This window comes from Myotis myotis, unplaced genomic scaffold, assembly GCF_014108235.1.
Source record: "Myotis myotis isolate mMyoMyo1 unplaced genomic scaffold, mMyoMyo1.p scaffold_m19_p_3, whole genome shotgun sequence".
NCBI lineage: Eukaryota > Metazoa > Chordata > Mammalia > Chiroptera > Vespertilionidae > Myotis > Myotis myotis.
The window spans coordinates 205,733,370-205,742,502 of record NW_023416335.1 but is presented as its reverse complement, the minus strand read 5'-3'; the positions used below and the strand labels follow the sequence as shown (position 1 = coordinate 205,742,502).

General features: G+C 48.6%; 1 protein-coding gene across 1 annotated transcript; it reads left to right on the top strand.

The window, feature by feature from the left end:
• Window positions 1-281: 281 nt before the first annotated feature.
• Window positions 282-2,954, top strand: LOC118651608 (apolipoprotein L3-like). The gene is given in 3 exon segments (XM_036300922.1): window positions 282-2,221; window positions 2,223-2,320; window positions 2,322-2,954. Coding segments are annotated over 3 exon segments (825 nt in total). The 5' UTR covers window positions 282-1,585; the 3' UTR covers window positions 2,413-2,954.
• The last annotated feature ends 6,179 nt before the right edge of the window (window positions 2,955-9,133 follow it).

Here is a 9,133-nt window from a genome sequence, read left to right as displayed (position 1 = left end):
TTCTCTGTAAAAAATCAATAAAATATATTAAAAAAAAAAATAAGTCCCCCAGTTGACAGCTGCTCAGGAAGATGAACATTTAACCACTTTGTTTATACTCAATTCCATTTCCGTTCTACCAGGATTTCTTCTAACCTTATTCTTTTTTCTTTCCATCTAGAGGGCAAAGACTTTGTTGATGCCATTGAGTATTTAATGGACCCAAGGGACAAAGAGAAACTGCAGTGCCTGCTGAGTGATGAATCCTGGGAGAGATTTGTGACTGTGGCCAAGTTGTCCAGGTAACCTCCAGGGGATGCCTGTATTGTACCCCATCTCCCCTGCATCTAGATCCCTCTGGCAGGCACACTCCTCCAGGCAGGATCCTGAGCTTGGGGTTGAAGAAGTTCCTTCTCAACAGTCCATGAGGAACATTTCCTTCATATCATTCCTTGCAGAGAAGGGCCTCAGGTTGAGAAGAGATGAGGCCTGCAGGGGAAGGTTACATGACCTTGGGCCTGTTACTTAACCACTCTCTGTCTTACTCATCTGTTCCATTTCATTGTGAGGAAAATAAGATAATGCGTGTAAACTGTTTAGCCTAATGACTGACACATAGTAGGTGGACACTTGACATGAACTTTTAAAAAGATGCTGGGAATAGACAGGGCCCAAGGGTCTTCTTGTTGGATGTGAGAGCCACGCAGGACTTCCTGTGGGACAAGCCAGGAAAATCCTGGCACAGTGTGTGTCCCTGGGGATTGTGGCTAGAGAGCCTGCTCTCCCTAAGAAAGGGATTGTACAGACTCTGCAGGGTCCTGCTGGCCTGGAAGGCGGAGAGCTGGAGTGAAGCTGCACCATGTTGGGTTGAATCCTGACTGAATCTCTGCCCGGCTCTGGGGCTCTGGGCTTATGTCATCTCCCTCTTCAATGGAATAGCAAGTCTGTCTGATAGGACTATGGTGAAGGCCTTGGGGTGAACTGCAGGGTCAAGGCTGAGGAAGTAGGTGCAGTCATCCTGTCCAGAGGTCCTGAGAGGCCTGGAGCAGGGGCAGAGCCCGGTCTGGATGGAGCAAGGGTGGGTCCAGGTGGGAGGATGGTAGGAAGGCTTGGCAGCGGGGCTGGACTAGAGTGAGGCAGCTGAGGCACCTGGCACAGGCCTGAGGAGGCCAGGGGCCTAGTGGAGGGCTGTGCGGGGGTCAGGGGGACACATTTCTTCCTTCCCTGACTTGATCCCCTCACTGCTGGGGGTAGAGGGCCCTGGCTGATTATGTCCTCCAACCCTGTCTGCGAGCTGGAGGGCCCCTGACCTCCCTGTGGGACCCTCTTCTATTCTCCCTGGAGTAACCCTGACCAGAGGGAAGGCAGTGAGGCTTAGTGACTGCTTCCAGTCAGAATGGTGGCTGCCAATGTGGTGTAATCTGAGGGCTTCTGGGTAGATGCACACGTTCCCACCATAGAGGACAGGGCTTCCTGCACCAGCTCATCCAGTAGGGGTCTCAGCCTTAGCGATTCATACACCTGCCTTCGTTAATCCCCTGTCCTTCATTATTACAGGGATGAGGCAGATGCACTCTATGCAGACTTGAGCCAGCTGGAAGCACTCATGGCTGTGGAGGACAAAGACATGCCCTCAGCAGACCAGCTGTATGTGGAGAGCTTTATGAAGGAGTTTCCTCAGGTGAAACAGGACCTTGAGGAACGCATAGGAAAGCTCTACGCACTTGCGGATGAGGTTGACAAGGTGCACAAGGACTGCACCATCACCAAAGTGGCGGCCTCTACCGCCGGCGCTGTGTCTGGCATTCTGACCATCGTTGGCCTGTCTCTGGCACCTGTGACAGCAGGGGCTAGTCTGGTGCTTTCGGCAACTGGGGTGGGACTGGGGGCAGCAGCTGCTGTGACCGGTGTGACTGCCAGCATCGTGGAAGCCTCAAAGAACGCGTCAGCTAAAGCCGAAGCCAGCCGCCTAGTGTCAACCGGCAGTGACACAGAGAAGGTGGTCGAGGAGGTTCTAAGTCGCAGCACACCCAAAATTGCTTCCTTAGCACCGAAGTGCTTCCAATCCCTGAAAGATATTGTGAAGAATGCCCGTGCCTTCAACCTGGCCAAATCCAATCCTCTCTTAGCAGCTGAGGCCACGCGCTTCTTGAGCACGGGGGCAGTCTCAGCCCAAAGCGGCAAGCAGCTGCAGAAAGCTTTTGGAGGCACTGCTCTGGCCATGAGCAAAGGAGCCAGAATCGCTGGTATCAGCCACTGCAGGTGTATTCCTTATCATGGATGTAGTCGACATAGTGAAAGAGTCAAAGCACTTACATGAGGGCGCAAAGGCTGAATCAGCAAGAGTTGAGGCAGGAGGCCCAGGAGCTGGAGAGGAGGTTGGAAGAACTCACCCGCATTCACACAAGTCTACAGGAGGACCTGACTCCGTGATCCCCAGACAGTGCAGGGAGCAGGGTGTGTGGGAGACAAAGGCATGGACTTACCTTGTTAGGAAGCATAGTAACCTCCATCTTGGGTAAAAACTGCCATTTAAAACTTTAACCCTGCTATTTTGGCTTCTGTAAACGTTTGCGGCTTAAATAATAGGGAAAAATAAGACTACTCCCATTCCAGAGAGGACATAAACTATGCCCCAGACAGAGCTGTCAGTGCTGGCGCCAGGCCAGGCCTTGAGGTCTGGTGTCACAGCCCAGGTCCAGCACACAGGACTTCTTCTCAGAGGGTCTGGAAGTCTTGTTCCAAATTCAGAAGACAAAAAGCAGAAAAACATATAAATGGAAAGAACTTCCACCATATTGGACCCCAGAATTGGAGAAGCAATATTTCCTCTGGGCCTGCTAGTGCTAGCGAAATGAAAAAGACTCCAAATAAATTTGGCTTATTGATGAAGGCAGTGGTTCTCAACCTTGGCTGCACATAGAATCACCTGGGAATCTTTTTAAAATCCTGATTTCTGGGCCTCATCCTCCAGAAATTCTGTTTCTTTGTTACTAATGTTGTGGCCCCACCCCATAACAAACAGAATTTCCGGAGGATGAGGCCCAGAAATCAGGATTTTAAAAAGATTCCCAGGTGATTCTATGTGCAGCCAACGTTGAGAACCACTGGATTAAGGTGTCTTCTGATTTACAATATAAAACACTTAGAAGGGAAAAGCCGGGGAGATCGAATGGATTTAACTGTGTGTTAAGGTGTTGAGCACAGCAAAGGAGGGGTTCATGCAGATGGCAGGTGGGTCAAAGAGAAGGAAGGAACCTGGAGCCTGGAATCAGGGAAGAGAGGGGACAAGAGAGTTGGGGGGCTGATTGGGGATTTATTTGGACTAAAAAAGACATTGGGGTCATGAATAAAGAAAGAGAAGTGGAGGAATAAGCACCGAGAAGGCCCGAACTACTAAAAAGTTGACAATGGGAGAAAGGGAAAGAGTTTGAGTTGTTGGGATATGGGAGTTACAGTGGCTCCTGGACTGGCCCTCCCCAGGGTTCACCGTCCCAGCAGGAACCTCGTCTCTCCCTGGTCCTGGTCTCTAGCCCTGCTTTCCAGTTCCAGCTCGCCTTTGTCCTCCAGCAGTTCATCTTAGGTAGGCAGTGACTTTTTTCCTTTTTTAAATTATTATCTATAGTTTAATGAAAAATAGTAATGATTGTGTAACCAAATAGCTAAAAGTATAATCACAGGTGTTTTAACAATTCCCTGATTAGTACACAATCCACAGAGCAACATGCCTATATGAATAGATCAAGTACATTGACCTTGAGACACTATGGGTGGCCTAGGAGTGGTCCAAGCAATTATTCAAGAGACCCAAGGATGGTCACATCTTCCCAAGCAAGAGAAGAGATTACAGACATTTTCTTATGTCTCACATAGAAATTCACATATGTTATTGGACAGACAGTAGTTAGTTATTCATACTTCATTAAGAAAATAAATTCTAAAAGATAATGAATTGTTTATTATTCATTTCCTATACCTGCATAGGCACAAGCTAAAGGCATTGAAGTTCTCGCTATTAGAAATAATAACCAATTACTATATGGTCATTCATGCTTCCTCTTACTTTCTCTTTCAGTCCCTACCAAACCTTACATTGTCAATGCAGTAAGAATGATAGGACAAATCTTCAATTCGGGAGCTCAAGGCATAAGTCTACAAACACACTATTACATGTTTGATGTTGGGGCTACATCAGGAAACAAAGATAAAAAACCTTCATGGACCTTAAAATCTCAGCTTTGTGTTAAAATAGGTACAATTATGGCTTTGAGAATTATGAATGAAGCTGCTCAAATACATATTCATAATAAAGTATGCTCTTAAAGAACTGCATTAGTAGCCAGGGGATTTGTATGCTCTTTTTTTAATTTAAATTCTTTATTGTTTAAAGTGTTACATACGCCTCCTTTTCCCCCCATCGACCTCTCCCAGGCCACCCGCACCCCCCAGCAGTGACTTTTTATTTTTATTATTTTACTATTATTTTTAATTTTGTTTTATTGCTTAAAGTATTACAAAGAGTATTACATATGTCTCCTCCCCCCGCCCTTGACATTCCCCCAGCCTCCTCTACCCTCCAGTGTCTTGTGTCCATTGGTTATGCTTATATGCATGCATACAAGTCCTTCGGTTGATCTCTTACCCCACCCCCCACCCCCCAAACCTTCCCGGCCTTCCCGCTGTACTTTGACAGTCTGTTTGATGCTGCTCTGCCTCTGTATCTATTTTTGTTTATCAGTTTATAATGGTCTTGATTATCCATGAATGAGTGAGATCATGTGGTATTTTTCTGTCATTGACTGGCTTATTTCACTTAGCATAATGTTCTCCAGTTCCGTCCATGCTGTTGCAAATGGTAAGAATTCCTTCTTTTTTTACAGTAGCATAGTATTCCATCGTGTGGATGTACCACAGTTTTCTAATCCATTCATCTTCTGATGGGCACTTAGGCTGTTTCCAGATCTTCACTATGGTGAATTGTGCTCAGCAGTGACTTTTTAAAAAATTTTATTTTTTAATTACAGTTGACATACAATATTAGTTTTGGGTGTGCAATATAGTGATTAGAGAGTGATCACCCACTAAGTCTAGCAGACATATGGCATCATTCATACTTATTACAATGTTATCCACTATAGGTAGTGACTTCTTGATGATGATGATGACGATGATGATGATGGTGGTGGTGATGACAGCGGAGTGGGTGGAAATTTGACAAGTTGCTGGTGCTCATTGGGGCCAGGATGCTCTGAGAGACCAATGAAATTACAATGAAACTGCAAATGCTCTTAGAACAGTGTTTGAAAAGTAAAGCAAAGAAAAGCAAAGAGAAAAGAGAGGAGAAAAGAAAAGAAAAGAAAAGAAAAGAGAAAAGAAAATAGAAAACAGATACTTGCAGCAGATCAAAGAGCTCTACCAATCGGGCCCTGAGACACAGCCTCTCCATCAGTGGGGGAGATGGTGTGGACACGATGATATTTTAGACCCTCTGTTTCTCCCACCTTGTGTTCTGTAGTCTTTGGTTCAATAAGGTGGACTGCTGGGGTCCAGCCCCAGCGGGTCCAGGGGTTCCCAAAGGTGTGGACGGAGTCAGCGAGAAAGAAAGACACGGAGGCAGTGTTCAGGTGATCATCATAGCCAGGTTCCTCTCTTTATTGTCATCTGGCATCTGTATTTATACTATGTGGTCCCAATCCTATCCATTCTACACAAAAGGCCAGGGGGCGTCCCATCTCCATTCAAAGGTTACTCCATTGCTCCACTAAGCTACAAGGAAGTCACTGAAGGAGGTCACTCCAAGCAAAGATCAAAGCGACCAACCACCCTTCTGGGGAAACAACCTTTCTCAGGGAGGTGGTCCTGTTTAAAACACATAGCTGCTAAGAGGGGAGCAAACATATTAAGAACAATATGCCATATACGCCAGGTCCCTTGAAACATCCCTGCAGGGACTGCCTCAAGCAGCCAGGGTGGATCGGCTTCCAACAGTGGACTGGTACACTGAGCCTTTCTGGTGTGGATTATCGGGCTCATCTGGGCTCTGGGTGCCTGGCTTCCCTTCCCCATGAGCCTGTCCTCCAGGAACTCAGGGAGCAAATCTTCCATTGCTCCTCCTGCTCACTCACTGGGCTCCCACTCTCCTGTCCAGTCAAGTCCCTGAGACCTCGGTGCCCCGTAAGCTCCCCTGGGACACCCGGGGGAAGCTTCTGCACAGGTGGCTTGGGCTGAACACAGGTGGCTTCCTCGCCCGGCAGCTGGGGCCCAGGATCCACTGTAGGACATGAGGCTGATTAAGATCAGAAGGGCCTGTTTGCAGGGGTGAGAGAGGGTCATCGATAAACAGAGAGATAGAGAGAGACAGCGAGACAGCAAGCATTTCTCCCCAGCTACCCTCACATTTCCCTCCTGCAAGAGCTTCCACACGTCTTCCTGTGTTTGCCCTTGTGGCACTGCCCCTCCCCCTTGTCCACACTGAGCCAGAACAGCCCTTAGGAAACAGATCTTATCAAGCACCTGCTTCCAGCTCTTCAAGGGCTTCCCATCACTCTGCACAAAAGCCCGAGGCCTCCACCAGCCAGAAGTGACCTGTTGGAGCCTGGGGTCCCCGAGGGCAGAGCTGAGACAAGGCTCCCTGAGGATTGATTTGGGAAGTGATTCCCCGCAGCTGGACTGAGGGACACTGCCCCCCGGAGAGCACACATGGGCTTTGCCCTCCGTGGCCCACAGCGAGGACCAGACCCACACCGACAAGGAAACGCCGGCTCTCCGTGATAGGAGCAAGGTGAGTCAACCAAGGTAAACAGAACAAAGGAGAAGGTTCCTTTCCGGGCCACTCAGGTCAGCATGACCTTGACCTCCCTGACCTTAGTGGGGCAAGCTGGAAACACACCGAGGCTTCCTCACTAGGGCCCAGTGTCTGACAGGCCCTGTGAAGAGCACAGGATGTGTGAGCAGCCTGACGGGCGAGGTACCAGTTCTCACGAGGCACATGAAGGATGTGCTTGCTCTTTGGAAAGGCTTTGACCCGTGGGTATCGATTCTTCTGGATCCTCCATCACTTCCTGCCAGTCCAGCATTAAGGAGGGAGCTCTTATATCGGGGGCTTGGCTTAGTGTGAGGAGTCAAGGAAGGCTTCCCTGAAGAGGGGGCACCAAGGGTTGAAGAGGATGGGGAGGAGAGTGGGGGTGAGAGTATTTGGGGCAGGGGATCTCACCTGCAGGGCTCTGGCTGGGAGGGAGGCCACTCTGAAAGGACCCTGATGGAACTGCAGTGTGGCCACTCAGCTTCCCTGCCAGGACTCCTGTGAGAAAGGGGCTGTGGTGGGAAAGCTGGGCGTTGGAGCGCTGGATGCTGCCAGCAGCCTCTGCAGGGACGGGAGGTGGGGTGGTGTGGTTGGCACAGAGACCACTGCTGCTGGAGCTATGTGTCTGCAGCCCTGGGATCCGGAGGACAATGGACAGAGCTGCTGCTTTTGAGGTCAGTAGTAACAGGAGACCCTGGAGACAGAGGTCGGGGTTGGGTTTGGGAGCAGTGATGGCTGCACCAGGAAAGGGCCAGGGTGAGAGCACAGCTCACACTGCCTGGGGCCCCTGAAACTGTGAGAAGAATCCAGTAGATCCTGGAAACCAGCAGAGCAGGAGGGGTGGAGCCAGAGAAATACTTTGGCCCATCAGCTGGAGGCCAGGGCGGCAGGTCACATTCACGGTCACCATCCATACTGAGAGCAGGGACTCTCACCTCCTGGCAGCGCTGGCTGTTGGCCTCCAGAGCACAGTGGCCAGGATGAGTTGGGTCGGGTCCAGATGAGCAGGGGGCAGAGGGCTCCTCCAGCCTCGGCCCTGCACACTGACTCAGATCTCACGCCATGCAGGCCCCTCTGTGTCCTCCTGGTCCCCTCTGCCTCCTGCCCCCTCCTGTTGTCTACCCCATCCCTCTGGGCTGGGCAGTGGTTCTCAAAAGCATTGTGGTAGGCACTGTGGCTGTTGGTCACATTTTTCTGGTCCTTCCCTCCCCCTTCTAGACACATGGTAGGATTAAATTCCTGTCCTTCTGGTTGGGTGGGAATGTGTAACCAGAGCTCTGACCACTGTCTTCTTTTGTTGTTGTTTATTTGTTTAATATATTTTTATTGATTTCAGAGAGAAAGAGAGAAGGAGTGAGAGATAGGAACATCAATGACGAGACAGAATCATTGATGGGCTACCTCCTGCGCGCCCCCTACTGGGGATCGAGCTAGCAACCTGGGCATGTGCCCTGACCAGGAATTGAACCATTATATCCTCGTTCATAGGTCATTGCTCAACCACTGAGCCACGCCAGCCGCTGACCACTGACTTTTGAATGGAAATAATATGTGTAAATTCTAAGGCACAGCATCTCATGCTGATAGAAGACCCCTTTCCTCAGCCGGCAATGTTCCAGAGACTGGCTGCTCCAATGTCCTGGCTCTGGGAGGTAGGACTACAGGAGCAGACTGCATGATGATCAGGGGGTACCTTTGTGGCTCATGTGGAGAGTGTTTGTTACTGCAGCAAAACCTAGACTAGCCTGGCTGACACAATCAAAACCCCTGGAAACATGGTACTATTTGTAGAGCACTGTGAAATGTGTATATCTTTAACATCTCATATAAACTAGAATAATTATTAAATAATAATGAATACCACTTATTGAGTGCTTAATATGCGTCAGGCATATTCTTTGGCAAATGTTTTCTTATTAATCCCCACCACAACCCTGTGTATTTGGTAATACAGACCTGTGTAGTATAATTAGTCTCATCAATAGAGATGAAGGTGTTGTATTGCAAATCAGCGAGCTAGATACCAGATGCCTTAACAAGCAAATTAGTTAGGAGTCTTTTAGTGCATGCAAGTTCAGAGCAGATTACCTCTGTCAAATTCTGAACAAACACAGGAAGGAGTATTTCCTTTTTATATCCTTCTAGTTCTTTGTGTAAGTTATTCTTGTAGACAGCTTGTAACCTTGAGTACATATCATATCTAGCAAACACCTGTCATATCTATACAGACAACTTGTAAACTTGAGTATCATATCTATACAGGCACCTGGCATCAAAATCAGCATATCAGTCCCTTATGTTAGATGACTAGCTTGCAAGTTCAGACAATTAAGTTTACCTTTTCTTTTCTTT